The following is an 18,004-nucleotide window of genomic DNA, read 5'->3' as shown; positions in this document are numbered from 1 at the left end:
CATGTATGATATCTTATCGAGAGAGGAGATTTCAAAAGAGAGAGGGTGAGAGATAATCCTTTGACTTTTAGGCCTTGTATCAAATTCTGACCCCTTTCATTCAACCCCTATCCATTTCCCCACCCATCCGCTGTCCTCTGGACAAGTAGAGCGGAGGAGGGGTATCTTGAAATGTAGTCTATGACAGAGGGGAGGGAAAATTGATGACGGCAACATACAAAAACCTGTTCAACACACACACACCACCATGATTCATGTATTTTATTCTGATATTCATAAGAAAATTTGGAGGTGTGTCACTTGAATTCTTATCAATTTTCCTGACAAAAACCTGATAAAGAGTTTAATTCAACATAAGCTAATCCTTTAGTAAAATTATGATACTTAAAAGTTAAAACAAAAAATTTTGAATTTTGAAGGCCTAAAATTCGAAACATGTCCGTTGCTCTCTTGCGCACAAACACACTCACTCATACACACACACACACACACAAGTGCATTAGGCAACCAAGGGAAAACAGAGCAGTCACATAATTTCTTCAAATTTATAAAACATAATTTTCTTACTAGAAAACTGCTTAATTTACAAATAATCAAACTTATTTAAATCAATACTTTAATTTTACGTGAGAAAATTTGAAAATCAGTAATTTTAATTCGTCAAAAATGCGGCAACTCTGTCACGGACTCTGTAATTGTGTGTGCGCTAGTGTACAGACTTCTTAAACAGAGGTGCCGCATTTTCAAATTTTTAAATTAAAATAATATTTGTAAAAAAATTAATATTTTATTCTACGTGTAAATTCTAAATTTGTTAATCTTTAATAAAGTTTAACAAAACAATTTTTTTTAATCGTCTTTTTAATGCGGCCCATCTGTTATGAAACCAATCCCTAATTCACAAACACACACTTTTCAGTTGACGCACAAACATCAGCACAAGTTATTCATTCTTAAACACACAACAGTTTTATTTCATGTTTTCTAATTTCTTGACTATGAGTAAGAAAACAAATGTTTTGGTGATTACAGATGATAAACAAGGAATTAATTAATTTTAAGATTATAATTTTAATGTTTAAAGTAAAGTAACCCTTTATTTAAAGAGACATTTTCATTTATAAATGGAGTTTTTAAACAAGTTTTGTAATTAGAAAGTTCAACAACTTTTTTTTTGTGAAACTTCACCCACAATTCTTTTGAAAATTGATGGTTTATTTTGATTTTTTTTATGGTAAAATACAACAATTATATTGAATTTAAACGTATTATATTTTTTTATTGAAATCGTTTTGATAGGTATAATCTTAATTCTATGTTATTCCATTTTGTAGTCTTGAAGTATTATAATCTTAAATAAAAATATTTTAGATTAAAAATGAAGTGAAAATGAAAACCTGATAAAAATGTTAAAAATAAACCCAACAAATCTGGTTTAATTAGTGATAACAAAACGATAAATATACTTCTTACTTGATAAATAAAAGTAGGAATATTAAACCAGATAGCTGCTAACAAGCAGCAGTTTCTACCATTTAGTTTTAAAAATGGGCCAGACGGATGAATTAATGATGCAGCATACTCGCGGCTACATGTACACTCCAATCAGAAGGGGGCATAAACCTACCCCATCACAGGAATTTTTAATTAAAATGTTTTATATATTTTAAATTAATCTTTGATCATTCTAAAAAGTAATCTTTAAATATAAGGTTGTAATTGTTTTATTTTTGTGTGCTATTTTAAGATTATATAACCAACAAATTAAATATATTACATTAGTTGGCTTTATGGATATAGAATATACGTTGATTTTATGATAGGAGAAAAATTGTCGTCTATTTAGGTTGCTAATATGCATATCACTTATTGGTCAGTTCGTTCATATATTAGTGTGTGTTTAGGGATGGGGGGGGGGGGGATATAGTTATTTTAGCCCTCTGCTTATTTTTTGCTTTGGTAGATACTAAAGAAAATGGTAATCTGGTGAAAAATCCAAGTATTAATATATATATCCATTGTTGATTAACTGTTCATGACAATTTTCAAGTATATTGCAAAATACTATTACGATAAAAGTCAATTTAAAATTATAAAACATTTTAATTTCTATGAATGAAATAGGAATCTAATACTCTCAGCGAGGCTTCTTGTACCACAACACTTTCTGTGGATTCTGGGGGCGGGGGCCACCTGAGCCCCACCTACAGAGAAATGGACGAAGAAAATCGCCTCGAGGATTTTCGCGATGAGATGCTGTCAGCCGCCAGTTCTAGAGACAATTTAGCGGCCGCTACCAGTGGCAGTTCTAATAACATACCAAGTGCCAGTGATTCTCTTGCTATTCCTACTTTCTCCTTGAATAGGCGTGGTAGTAGGGGCTCCAACTGCAGTAATAATGTGAAAAATATTCCTTCAGAAATATCAACCAGCCATCTAAATATGCATCATATCAATAATAATAACGTTAACGGTAGTAAGTCGCCGAGCTGCTCCTCAAATTACCGGTTTACCAGCGGGGCAGGTCGCAGTGATGATCCTTCTAATATTATTTTGGGCAATGAACACTTTAATAAGATACCAAGTGATGTAATGTATATTGACGCCCCGACCGTGATGGGTGACACCAGCTCGTTGTACAGCGAGCGACGGAGCACACTGAGTAGCTCTGTCGGCGAGCACACCGGTTGTAGCAGCACCCTGAGCTCTCGGTTCCGTGACAGCTGTGATACTGTGATTCCTGTATATAGTAATAATATGTGTAATAACGGCGGCGGTGGCAGTAGGCTAAATTCCACTGCTGACGGTGTGAACATTCCCGTGGCGGACGAATCTAAGAACGGCAGCAGCAATAGTGATTATGGCAGCTTTTGCGCAACCCCTGAAGAGCGGGTGATTGGCGCCAATAATAGAACAGCCCTTGCCGGTAGCCGGCGGGACGTAAACAGCGGTAACAGTGGGGGCCAACCGGTAGATGGCTATCAAAATGCGCCACTGTTGTCAGATCTCGAAGACGATGTCGATCATAACGGCGATGACATTTCCGGCGGCGGCAAGGGCTCGGGTTCGAGTCTTGGCGGTGGTAAACGTAGCCGCCGTGGCGGCGGGAGAGGAGACCCCGTTAAAATTGACCTTCCCTCAACATCGGATATTTTATCCACAGATGATGAAAATGGGGGCGGCTTTAACAATGAACACATTCCCCATGAACCTCTAAAAACTTTGCTAGCAGCTTTCTTTCTGGCCACAGGATTTGTGGCGACCACGACCTCACTGGCGATCACTCACGAGCATGTCCCCGAGATAGATCCTCTACCCGATGTCATACTCGACAATGTGACATACTCAGGCAAAAATACACACGTTTTATTTTATTCTGTGTTAAGTTAATGTGATGGTTTTCTGCAATTAGGTTCGGTCAGTAGGTACATAACAGATAGCCCTTCTCATTAATTTTAGAATTTTCCTATCGATTTCATACTTTGCATGATGATTCCCGTAATAGTTAGGACCGATTTAGAAAGCGTAGCAACTCTATTATTGTTGCCAGAAAGTCCATACATCCATTTAAAACTATACCAGTTACCACCTAACTATTTTAGAATAGGAATTTTCCAAATTTATAGAACAAGATTTTACATTTTGCCGTTTTATTTAGAATGATATCTAGATTATCTAGAAATGACATCATTTACACTTCTTTGTATCATTATAATGTGTCAATTTGAATGTTTTTCATTTGTCACTTTTTTATGCAATCATTTGTCAAGTAATGGAAAACAAATGTTGAAAGTACAGTCACCAAAAAAGGGAAAACATAAAGTAATTTTTAATGATTACAAAAATCAGACCAATTATATTGAGAATAGAAAAGTTGTATGTTATAATATGCAGATATAGGGCTATGTAAGATAATTTAGTCTATTCTGTAATTTTGATAATTACACAATTGTCAACCTTTGATCGCAGGTAAAATTGGGAGATGAAAGGATTGTGTACTTAATCGTTAATGTCCTTATCTTCCCTGATAATACATATAGTTTTGTTGACTCTAGTAGGACACTCAAGGAAATTAATATTTCTACAAACATGTAATATATGCATTAAACTTATTAGGTATACCCGAGTATATATATATATAACATCAGGGAGGGAGGAGACACTGGGCTGTTTATTACACTAACCCCCTCAAAGTGTTATATTAATGTTTTCCTATTCGTTGGCTTAACAACTATGGGGACCTTTATTGAATTTTGTTTGATTGGTTCATTAAGTTGAGTTTCCAAACGTTTCAACCATCTACAGAAGGGGTAATTAGAGTAGTAAAATACATCAATTTATTGGCCATTGTCTTATCCCTTTAGATCCCGGATATATTATAGTTTACTAGCGACTTCGCCCCTAGCCTCTAGGGGCTCTTCCCCAAGAGGTGATTAAAAAAATAAGGCGAAATTCGTTAAAGGACCAAGGAAATCTTCTACAAAACCTAAAGAACCTAGGAAATCTTCTACAAAACCTACCCCCCAAGAAAATAGCTTAAAACTACCACAGGACCAATAGAAATATACCCTGAAGAGTAGAATCCAACCGGTTCAGTAGTTACCGAGATCTTAAGCTTCAGACGGACGGACGGACAGACAGACATCGTACTACTTTGTATTATTGATATACCTATACTTTTTATTTATTATTAAATACATTCACACAAAATATTTTTTTGTGAATTTTAACAAAAGGCCTGTAATTGTTGCGTTTTCTTGACCCTTCTATTTAAAATGAAATGAAAGATTTTAAAAATCTTTGAATTGTTACAAAATGGACTTTGGCACTCCTTTATTGTTTGAAGCCTTTGCTTTAGGAATGTTTTCTTTAATACAGCACATTTTTAGTATCTTACCTAGCTTCTATACAACTAGGATATGTCAGTTTGTCAGTTTTTGAAAAAAAAATATATTATATTAGACTAGCAGAAACGCACCCAGAAGCCTCTAGGGACACTGAAGATTGGAGGGGGAAGAGAGTTTTTAAAAAGTTTCTAGAAATCCTTTTTTTGGTGGGAGGTTATTTTTATTGGGAGCGTGGAGATACCATCCACCAAAATAGTTAAAAACCTTTCCTGGACCTATAAGAAGCTTCTTTGCAAAGGAAAACCATATCGGTTCAGTGGTTAGCGAGATCCTTCGCTACAGACAGCGTTCTACTTTATATAAAAGGATAGTATGTCTTTAAATGGAAGGATAGTATATACTCTATACATGTAGTATTTTTTTTCATTTCCCCAAAAAATATTTTTCATTAAAACTGATCTTGTCTTAAAAATATTATTACTAGGGTTGGCAATCCGGAATCCGGATCCGGGATCCGGAATCCGGAATCCGCACAATTTTTGGGCCAATTTTGGAATCCGAATCCGGATCCGGAATCCGTTTTTTAATAGCGGATTCCGGATTCTTAATTTTAGGCTAAAATTAGCGTCTTGAGTTTTTTCTTTCAACAAAACTTATTTAAAATGTGGCAGACATATACCTAAAAATTGTTTTATTGTTTCTTCTTAACCACAGGTATAATTGTAGCTAGCATCCAAAGTTGCGTTTTTTTGTAAGTATTTATTTTCATTTCACAGCTTTTCATGCTTCATTTATTTTTTTAAAAGCCTTTTAAAATACTGCAAGAATCCGGAATCCAAATCCGGAATCCGCCAAAAATGAGAATCCGGAATCCGCAAGGAATCCGGTACTTTTTTTTCCGGATTCTTTTAAGAATCCGGAATCCGAATCCGGCCCAAAAATTCACCGGATTGCCATCACTAATTATTACACGATTGATCACTTTGTAACAATTTACTAGAAGTGTTATACTTATGCTGGTCTTCTTTTATATATAATTGTCCTTTTTTAATGGTTACATTAAATTTATGGGTTATTGTGTCCACTACAAGTTTTTAAGTCAAAAGCACTGTATACAATAACCTGTTTTAAAACTGTATTTAAGGAGTGTTTTCTTTTTTTTTGGAATATATTTTTTTATGGTTGTATTTTATATAATCTGTCATCAAAACTGTACATTTAGATAAGATCTTAAGCTCAAGCGCCGAATAAAAAGACTTTTTTTATTTTTATAATCTTTATAGTCTCATTTCTAATGCCAGGGACTTTAAATTAAATTGTGCTATATTGTCAAAAATAGCAGCTATATGTTAATTTTTAGAAGAAACTTGCTTTCACTTGACATAATAAGAATTTTTTTAATAATAACCGCAATTAAAGATTACAAGTTTGATAATATTTTAATCAAGTTTACAAAGGAAAATATAAAGGCCAAGTTTAAGCTAGTTAAAACTACTGATATGTACTTGATTTATTTAGTAATATTACCAGGGAGGGAGGGGACATTGGGCTGTTTATTACACTAGTTCCCAAAGCTTTAGAATAACATATAACTCTGGGGACATTATTAAATTTTGATTGGTTGCTTCATGAAGTTAAGTGTCTTAACATTTCAACCACTATTTGTAATCTACATAATGGGGTTGTACGTCAATTTATCGGCCATTGTCTTATCCCTTTAGATCCCTGAACATTATTAAGCAATACTAGTATTATTTTTTGTGCATATGAAAATACGAATGATTCAATTATGACTACAACAAGGATAGCAACATCTACAAGTTGCTACAAGTTTAAAGATTGTCGAGTAGACAGAAAGACAGACATATAAATGTTTAACAACAGAGAAGATTTTCTAATAGTTATTTATAGCATTGTATTAAAGACAGCTTTCCCCTGATATTAAAATGAAAAATAATAAGATTAAATCCAGTTTTGTCAGACCCGAAGGCCTGGAATAACAAAAGTGGTATTATTTTTATGATTTTTATTTTAATATTCGTGAAAAATTGTCTTTAATACGATGCTAATGATTTTTCTGCATGGATGAGAGCCGGTAAAATTTCAGCGGATATTATTCGGTATTGAAGCCATACTGGAAGTCACCTTTTCCCACTTTCTCTCGGTGTATTGAAAAACAAAAGGTTTTTATAAAAGCATATTTTGGAGTTACTTCGCTAGTAAAAATTATCAAATGTCTTAATGATCAAATGTTTTGAATAATGATAAGAGGAAGGATATAAGATAACTACATTGATAAAGGGATAGATAGATAAATTATTTTTGTATGTTCCATTGGTATATCCCTGAAAAATTGAAAAATATACTTTACCTAATGATGTTTTGTCGCATCGTATTATTGATAACTTTTCGTGGATATTAATATTATGATTTTAATTATAATATTCGTGGAAAATTGTTTGTAATACGATGGTATACATGATTTTTTTAGTATGGCTGTGAACCGTTTCTAACTCAGCGGAAATTAGTCGGTTTCGAAGCCATACTAGAAAATATTTTCTTTTATGTTTTCAAAGACAATGAAAGTGAGTTAAGGAGGGGAGGGGATGATTTTAAGGGAGGAGAGGGAGGTAAAATACTTAAAAATATGCCTTTTTGTTGAAATTTTTATTGCTTGCTAATACCCAAGAAAAGCTTGTAAAATAATCTGTTTTATGATAAACAAAAAATCCATTAAAATATCTCAACTTTTTGCCCCTAGAACTAATCTCCTTAACGTGTGTATTTGTTGTGTTATCAGAATGGGGACTCGACGTTTCTGAGATCTTAATCATGATTTCAACTATGACAGCCGTCATTGTTGTTATGCTGCATAGCCACAGGAAAAGATTAAACAATTTGTACCTGAATTGAAATATTTTATCATCATACCATAGACCTGTCATTCAATAATGGATATATTATATATGATACGTGCATATATTGACAGAGAAAAATTTGTCATCAATTCTAGCTTGCTAATATGGACCTCATTTATTTTTCAGTTCGTTAATCCAGTAGGAGTGGAAGGGGATCTGGTAATGGGGGTGAATGGGGAATATCGTTTTTTTAGCCATCTGCGAGCATCACTTTATGAGAGTACATGAAAATCTGGTGCAAATATATTGCTTCATAAAATATAAATAAAGTGGAAAATAAAAATATAAATCAGTAAAGATTCTTCCCACATTTACTATGTTCAAAGTTTCGCCTTTGGTAACTATTAACTAATAAATATTAGGGGTGTGGGGGGGGGGGGGGCAGTGTAAATTAATCTCATTATATTGCATACAGATTTTAAAACATCCTCTTTCTCCCTAATATAATTAAGCATGGTTATATATTTAGATTTATATCACATTCATATTTCTACTGATAGGCGTACTTTTAGACGTAAGTATAGAGTAGCTTAGCCTCACTAATACAAACTGAAAGCGAAAGGATAAAAATTTTCCATATGTGTAAAAACGAAACTAAATTATCTACTAGAATTTACTGGTTACATCATTTTTATTAAGTACTTACAGAGATAATCCTATTTGAGATCAAGGATTAATATTTTATACAAAATTTAAAAAAATACAAATACCATGTCATAAAGTACAATGGGCTGTTTATTTTACTAGTCCCCAAAGTTTTATAATAACGTTTTCTTATTCGTTTACTTAACAACTTTGGGGACTTCATTGAATTTTGATTGGTTAATTAAGTTAAGTGTTCCAACGGTTCAACCACTAATTTTGATCTTTAAAATTCAAAATGGATGGTAAATTAACTTAATTACAGTTTTCACTATAAAAAAAATTGTTTAATCCCGTACAGATTAATAATTCTGCGTCGCATCTGGTTCCTGCTTGGTTGTCTGTACTACTACCGCGCCATCACCATGTTCATCACAGTGTTACCCAAGGCGGATCCCAAGTACACCTGCCACCCCAAGCTGGACAACACGACGGCGCTGCCGGCCTGGGTCATTGTGAAACGGGTCTTCATATTGATGTCAGGTATAGGGCATTTTTTCTAGTACTTTTAATCAGGGAGGGAGGAGACATTGGACCATTTATAACATAGTCCCCAAAATTATTCGTAACAACTTCGGTGATTTTGCTGAAATTTGATTGATTGATCGAAACTTTTCAACCAATAATTGTAATACAAAAGGGGCTATTTCTTGCGTATTATGATCGGGGATATACATTACCCTGTCCCGTTTTAGAAAAATTTTGTTAAAATTTTTGCCCCCAGCCATAATATGGTTGATTTATGCAAAATAATGACCCATGCAAAATATTTTTTCTGTAATGCAAAAATTGCGATGGTACAAAACACTGCAAAATTTTTCAAATTTGCAAAAAGACCTGTTTTTAAAGCTCTTGTACCATCTCAATTTTAAAGATTTTTAAAAAATTTCAATTCTAGTGTGTCAAAATAAACCTGAAATTTACCAAAAAAAATGGGGGCAGTCTCAATTCTAACATATGAAGGACAAAGGTGTAGCAAGTAATCTTTCAAAGTAAAAATTGCCAGATTTCATACACAAATAATAGGGTTAGGCCGGATTGGATGGATACAGATATCCGGCTGATCTATAATTCTGGATATCAAGTATTTAGGTTTATATTGACACACTAGAATTGAAATTTCATAAAAATCTTTAAAATTGAGATGAAACAAAAGCTTTAAAAACGGTATTTTTGGAGATTTTAAAAAGTTTGTATTTGAAGGACAAAGGTGTAGCAAGTAATCTTTCAAAGTAAAAATTGCCAGATTTCATACACAAATAATAGGGTTAGGCCGGATTGGATGGATACAGATATCCGGCTGATCTATAATTCTGGATATCAAGTATTTAGGGTTATATTGACACACTAGAATTGAAATTTCATAAAAATCTTTAAAATCTCCAAAAATACCGTTTTTAAAGCTTTTGTTTCATCTCAATTTTAAAGATTTTTATGAAATTTCAATTCTAGTGTGTCAATATAACCCTAAATACTTGATATCCAGAATTATGAATCAGCCGGATATCTGTATCTATCGATTCCAGCCCAACCCCATTATTTATGTATGAAATCTGGCAATTTTTACTTTGGAAAATTACTTGCTACACCTTCATCCATTATATGTTAGAATTGAGACTGCCCCCATTTTTTTTGGTAAATTTCAGGTTTATATAGACACACTAGAATTGAAATTTTTTAAAAATCTTTAAAATTGAGATGGTACAAGAGCTTTAAAAACAGGTCTTTTTTGCAAATTTTAAAAACTTTGCAGTGCTTGTACCATGCAATTTTTGCATTACAGAAAAAATATTTTGCATGGGTCAATATTTTGCATAAATCAACTATATTATGGCTGGGGGCAAAAATTTTAACAAAATTTTTCAAATCCGGGATAGGCTAATGTACATCAATTTATCGGCCATTGTCTTATTTCTATAGATAGCTGTATTTTAATGCCTATTGAAAAATTGGCATATAGTTTCAACATTTACCATTAATATAAATAACCTTTTTAAAATACTTTTTCTTTATGTACCTAGTATTTATGTAAACGACTTAAAACCGGGTTGAATCCCGCAGAAATACATAGATAGTTTGGATCTGAAACCGTAATATTAATTTTATTTTTCAGGCATGGGGCTATCCATCAACGGAAAACACATTTACTGTGGAGATTATATATTTTCTGGACACACTATGGTTCTAACCATGGGATACCTGGTCATCAAGGAATGTGCAGATAATACTATAATACATATCGCCAAATAAACGGGACAGCAAAAAGTGTCACGTGTGACGTCATAAAAATATATCTAAAAGGGAGAGATGAAAGTGAATCCCTAAAAAAGATATATTATAGACTTATTTTTTATGACGTCACACATGACACTTTCCTTTGTCCTAATATAACTCAAACTGTAAGTGCACCATAAATTTTTTTTTTTTGGAAAAGCGTGTTTTGTAAGTAGCTTTTTTACGTTATTTAATTTAGGAGTAAGAATTTCTCATTTTTAAATAAATGATTGACTTTACGTTCGGCAATTAACTGAAAGGGGGGGGGGGGGGGTTGTCACGAGCTTATTTTAACAAAGCCTGTTCTAACGAAAATTACATAAAAAAGTTATTGTTAGCTTCTTATTGATTCGTCAGCTTGTTAATATTATTTACTTTGACAATATGTTGATATGTCAACAAAAAAATTAAATAGTATAAATATTTGATGATGTTTTATAACAAAAAGTACGTGCTCTATTTGCTTAATTAGTCATTTGTAGAAATAATTAATTTTGTCTTCGTTAAAAGGAAGTTGGTTTCTGAATCATAGGGTTGAACCGTTGAATAAGCGATTTCTATTTCTTGGATTTTAATGGAGAACAATATTGGTTGGTTCAACAAATTGAGTGTCCTAACGTTTCAACCACTAATTATAATATACAGGAGGGTAATTTTTGTATCATCATTAGGACTGTACATCAATTTATCGTCTACTGTCTTATTCCTTTAGATCCCAGCACAAAAATACGTTTGGACCGACCTCAATTACAGAAAATCTTCGCTTTTAACAATATTATCAACATTAAATAAAAAAACAGGAATATTCGCCACGGAGATTTTTCTTGCTGCACTGGATATCCTTCTTTACAAGTGTGGGAGGAGTAATTATGCTTCTGATCGCTAGAGGCCACTATAGTATTGACTGCCTTATTGGTAAGTTTCTTTTCTAATTACTAGTTGCTTCGCCCCTAGTCTCTAGGGTGGGGGGGGGGGGGGGTGTTGTATTCAGAAAAATAGCAAAAAAAACAATCGAAGACATTTATAGAGATATCCTTTAAAGAAGAACCAATTCGGACCAGCAGTTTTCGAGATATTTAGCTTCAGACAAAAACTTACTACTTTATATTATATGATAGTAAGTAGTAGTGAAGCTACTCTATACGTAATTTTCACAGGTCATTCGGTAATGCTCTTGTCTCTTTATCTATTGTAAATGTTTGTAAAGAATGGTGTAATGTTTTCGTAGTTTACCACTATTTTAGATTTTGTATTGGGCTCATTATTATTATTATGCTATTAAAAGCCAAAACAATTATCGTATGTAAAAGTATTAGTTAGGTAGTAAGTATAGTTAAAATAAGGGAATATTTGTCTATCGCATCGTATTATATACAGCTTTCCGTGGATATAAAAATGAATAAAATGTATGATGATAACCAGTCTTGTTAGCCCCGAGGGGCCGAAATGTCTGGCTAACAAAGCTGTTATTAACATTATGATTTTCAATTTAAATTCGTAGAAAATTGTCTGTAATACGATGCTATACCTTTTTTTAGTACGGCTAAGAACCGGATCTGATTCACCGGTTATTAATCGGTTTCAATAAAACTACTAAAAGTTGGACTAAAGAGTCATTTTGTATGTGTATATATGTGGGGTAGTTTTTTCATTTATATTTTATGAAAACTAATTTTATTCCATTTTTAGGTTACTATATTACTACTCGAATGTGGTACATCTACCACACCATGGCAAACACATCAAGCCTGAAACAGCGGGGCAGACACAATTTCCTCGATCAAATGTGGTGGTGGCTAATTTTCAGGTAAATTAACATTAATGTCCTAGGAATCTATATTTCCAAAAATCGAGTGAATTAAATGATTAATCATATGAAATATGTACATACGGACGTTTTTTGTAACGATCAAAGAGTTGCTTCGCTTTCTAAATCATACCTATCAGATATAGGAATAATCATGCCTAGAGTTTTACAACGAAAGAGCAGCTCTAACATGCCCAAATTCATGTTAAAATAAGATTTATCTTTACGGACGGACACACGGACCAACCCTAATAATAGAAAAGCTTCGCTCAATTAATGTTAAGACTAATGTGGAATCTGAATACCTATAAAAATTTTAATTCTTGTTAGCAAATATTTTACTACGACTTCTTTTTCTGTGGTAAAGCCATATAGTATATTCACTATCAATTTGCTACTCTAGATATATTAAATTACTACTTTTTTTTTAAGGCGAAGCTTTTCTATAATTAGTGTCAGTCCGTCTATAATTGTGTCCTGCTTATTAAGTTCTGACAATTTCTGACTCGACAAGAATTATTGTTCGTTTGTCATTCCTTCTTATTTTATAACATTGCTTTTATGGATTTTGTCATTCTTGTTTATATATTAAAAATATTAATAGATAAGTATTCTTGAAAGATTAAGTAAAAGTACTTTACTGTTTCTAGATTATTATACTAATTAAATGATTTTAATGTTTTATCGGAAATTTTAAGAGATCTGAAACTTCAATGTTTTTTTTTTGTCGTGTCCTTTCGTCAATTTGGATGATATAAACTGTTTTAATCAGGACTTTAAAGATTTGTTTCTCGGAATATTTTATTTTCATAAAGGGGGGTTTATAAATTACACAGGTTTTCACGAGAACTAATATTATTTTTTCTTCAGATGGTTTGAGAAAAACATTCCTGGACCCCTACCACGTCGCTACTCCTTCCCGTTACCATCTCCTGCTAAACGCTGTCTCCGACGGCTGTACCGCAACTGGAGGGATCGGCGGCTTCAACAAAGGCAAGGATATGCGGATAAGTAAAAAGAATATATATTTGGTTCTTGGAAAGAAAACGAAGTAGCTAATTTCGTCGTATTATTACAGAAGCTTTTGATGGGTTATTTTATGTTAGGTAAATGTTAATGTTTGACCCACAGGGTTAGGAAATAGGCGTCGCATGGTAAGAGCCCCCTTCTAGGATCTAGAAATAGGAGAAAGGGGGTGAAAATACGACAAAACCCGCTACTTTCCATGATCCGGATATTCCCCCCCCCCACCCCCCAACACAAAAAATCCATGACCTTAAAGACAGAAAAAGGTTTTTTTTTCCATAAGAATTGTCTTATGTCCATTAGCATATTTACTTATTCTCATATCTTTTAAAAACGTAGGTCTGCAAACGGTGGAGGCAGCGGTGAATTGGCCGGCGATTTTGATGCCGTAAACGGCGGGTTGTAATTCTTCAGTTGCATATTAAAACAAAGAAATGTCAAAGAGAAATAATAAGAAGAAAGAAAGCTAGATAGATACATGTTTTGATTTTATCATGAAACTGTATTTGACCTAAATATTAAAGAGAATTTATTATTTTTGTTTTACTGGCAAGGAAGGTATTGTACTCAAAGCCCTAAAATGATCATTTTATCTACATTCATCAAATCATAACCAAGTCTACCCAATAAAACTAGCAATTGTAACATATTTGATAATGTAATAAACTGTATAGAGTAATACATCCATACATATATAGTTATCCAGTACCTTTATCTCATCTTATTATACATTACATCACCAAGTATGAAAATTTACAGTTCATACATAGTTTTTTTTTTCATGGGCTTTGTCACTTGATTTTGTTTTGAGCTTATAAAAGCCAAATTGTCCCCTTGATAGATGCCTTCCCCCTTGCCCCGCGTAGCAAGTGTAGTCGTAGACATTCCTTGCAGTTCTGGTTTCATTTTAATTGTTGATTATTTTTTAAAAAAAGGACAGATATATATATAATACATTTATTTGTTTGTTGTTAATTATATTTTTATCAAAGGATGGGTTGTAAATTTGTATTTGTGTAAATTAATGAAAACGAATATTTAGTTTTATAATCAGAGATGGATTTTATTATTATTTGTTACGAATCATCAGAAAGTGATAATTTATGAGATTTTTATGTACATTAAGATATACTTAAATATAAATTATTGTTACCTTGATTTTAAGTTAAGACTAAAGACTTAAATTGTTGGCATTAATTTTTAATTAACAACCTGAAAAGTATCGGTTTCGAGACCTTGCAATATTAGCTGTCCAAACATTCAGTATTCAAGATTCTCCAAGAAAGATTTTAACTAAGACAAAAAAAAAACTTTTTAAAGACTTTATCATTTTGATTAAACATAAAATAAAATATATTTTATCGTCCTCTCGTTGTCTTTTTCTTTATAGTCCTAAACATGAATATAGAAATAGACTTTGATAATTATTAATAATGTAAACCTAATAATTATATTTGTTGTACAATTGCATGTAATAGTTGTCGTTCTTTCTTCATTGCAAATGTAGAGTTTTTTTTAAATGGCTAGGCAGCTGTCTTGTAGCCGCCATTTTTTTTAAAGCGGCTATCAATTCGCTTAAAGAAACGTGTAGATTGTTTGTCTGCTGTAAAACGTCATTCTTTTTGACTTTCTGTACACTTTTTTTTTCGTGGAAAATGTCATTTTTGTTGATTAAAGTTAATTCAAACCATAATAAAAATATATGAAGTGCAACCGAAGATTTCACTAAATGTCTGGTTTTTAGCAAAGGTCTGGTTCTCACCAGTATTCTTAATGCTTCATTGGATAAACAATATAATTTCCAGCACAGCTTCGAAACCGATTCAAATCCGCTTGATTAGAACCGGTTCTTACCGGTTTATTGAAAAGTCATGTATAGCATTTTATTGCAGACAATTTTCCATGAATATTAAAATAAAAAACATTAAGAAATACCAGTTTTGTTACCCTTGGCCTCTCTGGTGTAACAAAACTCGTTTTAATCTTATTTTTATATCCGTGGAAAGCTGTCTATAATACGATGCGATAAATAACTCTTCTACATTTGCAACAAAAGAAAGAACAAAATTGTCCTTAATCTTCCTTTGACAAGCAATGGCTTTGAAAGAAAATCAACATATGATACAACCTATATAGTTAGCAATTTATGTACAAGTATATTTTATTTACTTTTTTGCTGACAAATTCTGTTCTTGAAACTTTACCTACGAACTTAAGATCTTCAAATTATTAAGGGTATATTAGAATTATTAAAAATAGTATACTTACCGCTTTTTTACCCCATCAAATATTAATTAAAATTTTCATTTTCCATATCATGTTCTTAAAAAAATGCTTTAATGTTTTTTTAATAAATACCAAGAAAAGTGTTCTTTATGCAGCTTTAAATTAGTTTAAATATACTTTTAGATTAATGTACGTAATGCACAAAATTATAATCAAAAAAAGGATATATGTTACAATTTCTTTTTATCTCAATTTACGTCACGAGATGTGTGTTTGCAGTCTGACGTTTTTTCTTCTCTCTCTTATATTTTTGTCAGCTGATTTTATGCATATCTACAAAATAAGATATTTAATTTCAAACATCCACGCAAAGACTTTCAATTTAGAAGATTTTTAAAATAAAATATTTTCTTTAAATCATATCTTTAAAATAAATTGTCTTTGCAATCATACATCAGGGCTCGGCAGCCTCAAATTAAAACCCGATTGGCTGCTTTGACAATTTTGAATATGGAGAATGCCTTTGAGTCAAATATAGACTTCCAGCTGATTTTTTTTAATTGTTAACGGTTTATTTCCTTGAGGCTTACAAGCGGCTGTCGAGCTCTGCAATATTTGATAATGAAAATAAAAAAAAGATAAAAGTAACAAATATTCATTTTTAATTATAAAAGAACATGACACTAAATGTAAAAGTTTAAAAAATACACAAATTAAAAATTCAGAATATGTAATATTTTTCTGATGAATTTAGATATGCAGTAGTTGTGTGATATTTGATTCTTTGAATTTGTATAAATAAAACTCGGCTAGATTTTAAACTGAAGATAAGAGATTCAATTGTTTTAATTCATGTGAATAAATTCATTTTTTTGTCCTGTTAGTGTAACAACAAACTTTTAAAAAAACTATCTGATTTCGTCCATGTAGAATTATTAATTATATTGAAATGTACTTATTTTTAGTACTTTATGAATTATTAAACTCAAATGTTTGTAAAACAACATTTATATTTGTTGTTTATTATAATTTAGAATTGAAATAAGTTGTGATATTTTTAAAGTCTTTTTGAAAATTCAAAATGACTGAGTCATAAGTTATATCAATAATATGTTGTACATATATTATTAGACATATATTACTTTCTTTTCATGACAGTAATTTTATTTTCAAGATTTTAATTATAGAATTAGCTTTACAAACTGTAATGAACTTATTTTTTAAAGAAATGTTAATTTAACATTGTAAATTCTTATAAAATTTAAAACTATTTTCCTTAGCAAATAAAAGATAACAAATAAGTATTTTTCTATACTTTGAAGGCTGTATTATTATGATATATAAACATATATTATATTTAAAATTCAACATTCTTTGATACATAAATGTTAAGCTCTTTCTATTGCAAACATAAATTACTCAAATAACCTTTTAATTGCTCCTATTACATGCATTCTTAAAAATAAATATATAATGGTAAAGTTAAGCAAATATTTGCAGAAAAACTTAAATTTTACAATAATATAAGAATTCTCTTTATGGTACTAATTTTTAAAAACAAAAATGAACTCTGATATAATAAAAATCCTAAACTTTCCAATAATTATTATAAGTATAACAATATAGTGAATGAATGTTGTTGAACATTGTTATACAATACACCTTGTCTGTCCGTCTATGCAATACAATACATTTCAATTTGTCACAATAACTGGCTTATTAGTCGTTTTATAAGACTCACTTTAAATTGTTTCTTATGGATATTAAGTACTTAAGTTGTGTACTTTGAATAAGTGCTTCTATAAAACAGCTTTATTTGAAAGCAAAACTGATTAAATTTAAAAGTGTCATTTCTCTTGGTGGGTGATAACTTTATTTTAGCATTTGTAGAGACTCTAAACTTTTAAGTAAGTCTTGTTTAATGCTATTTTGTTCTCTTATAGTGACATATGAAAATGTTTTGATAGCTTCGCCGGACGGTGTTAATAATATGATATATGTCCTTGCTCTCGCTAAAAACTCTATGCAATGCATCTATATATTATTTTTATTATCTATGTTATTATAAACAAAAAAAGTTCTTTTAAACCTAAACCTGCTGTGTGTTATTCATTCTATCTAGTATTTTAATAGTTTTATTAAAAGTTGTGTATATATACATATATAAATTACCATTTCATTAATAATGTACCTTATAATGTTTGTATGGAAAATGTTATTTATTAAAGGAAAGTTTGGTTTACTTGGTTAAAGAAAATTATGGG

General features: G+C 31.5%; 1 protein-coding gene across 6 annotated transcripts; it reads left to right on the top strand.

Moving 5' to 3' along the window:
* The first annotated feature begins 2,101 nt into the window (after positions 1–2,101).
* On the top strand, positions 2,102–17,834 carry LOC145330076 (uncharacterized). Of its 6 annotated transcripts, none has more exons than XR_013883251.1 (9): positions 2,102–3,349; positions 7,648–7,729; positions 8,709–8,890; positions 10,521–10,622; positions 11,486–11,596; positions 12,371–12,488; positions 13,359–13,481; positions 13,854–15,017; positions 15,571–17,834. XR_013883251.1 is itself a non-coding variant. In XM_080174636.1 (8 exons), the coding sequence occupies exons 1-8, from the start codon at positions 2,215–2,217 to the stop codon at positions 13,918–13,920; spliced, it is 1,920 nt and encodes a 639-aa protein (XP_080030762.1). In that variant the 5' UTR covers positions 2,102–2,214; the 3' UTR covers positions 13,921–17,834. The 6 variants fall into 6 exon arrangements, 1 of the variants encoding a protein (XP_080030762.1); XR_013883250.1 differs by having other exon boundaries at positions 13,854–15,662; positions 15,924–17,834; XR_013883254.1 differs by having other exon boundaries at positions 13,854–17,409; positions 17,708–17,834.
* The last annotated feature ends 170 nt before the right edge of the window (positions 17,835–18,004 follow it).

Source organism: Acartia tonsa, chromosome 10 (genome assembly GCF_053477335.1).
Source record: "Acartia tonsa isolate MP-2025a chromosome 10, ASM5347733v1, whole genome shotgun sequence".
Lineage (NCBI taxonomy): Eukaryota > Metazoa > Arthropoda > Copepoda > Calanoida > Acartiidae > Acartia > Acartia tonsa.
Note: the sequence above shows the minus strand (reverse complement) of the source record. Positions and strands in the feature narration are given on the sequence as shown.

What these genes read in the sequence shown, in the direction of transcription:
- LOC145330076 (XM_080174636.1), top strand. Translation starts at nt 2,215, where the DNA reads ATGGACGAAGAAAATCGCCTCGAGGATTTTCGCGATGAGATGCTGTCA. An exon ending in GGTCTTCATATTGATGTCAG is followed by an intron (nt 8,891 to 10,520) that starts GTATAGGGCATT and finishes TTTATTTTTCAG; the next exon opens with GCATGGGGCTATCCATCAAC. An exon ending in TGGTGGTGGCTAATTTTCAG is followed by an intron (nt 12,489 to 13,358) that starts GTAAATTAACAT and finishes TTTTTTCTTCAG; the next exon opens with ATGGTTTGAGAAAAACATTC.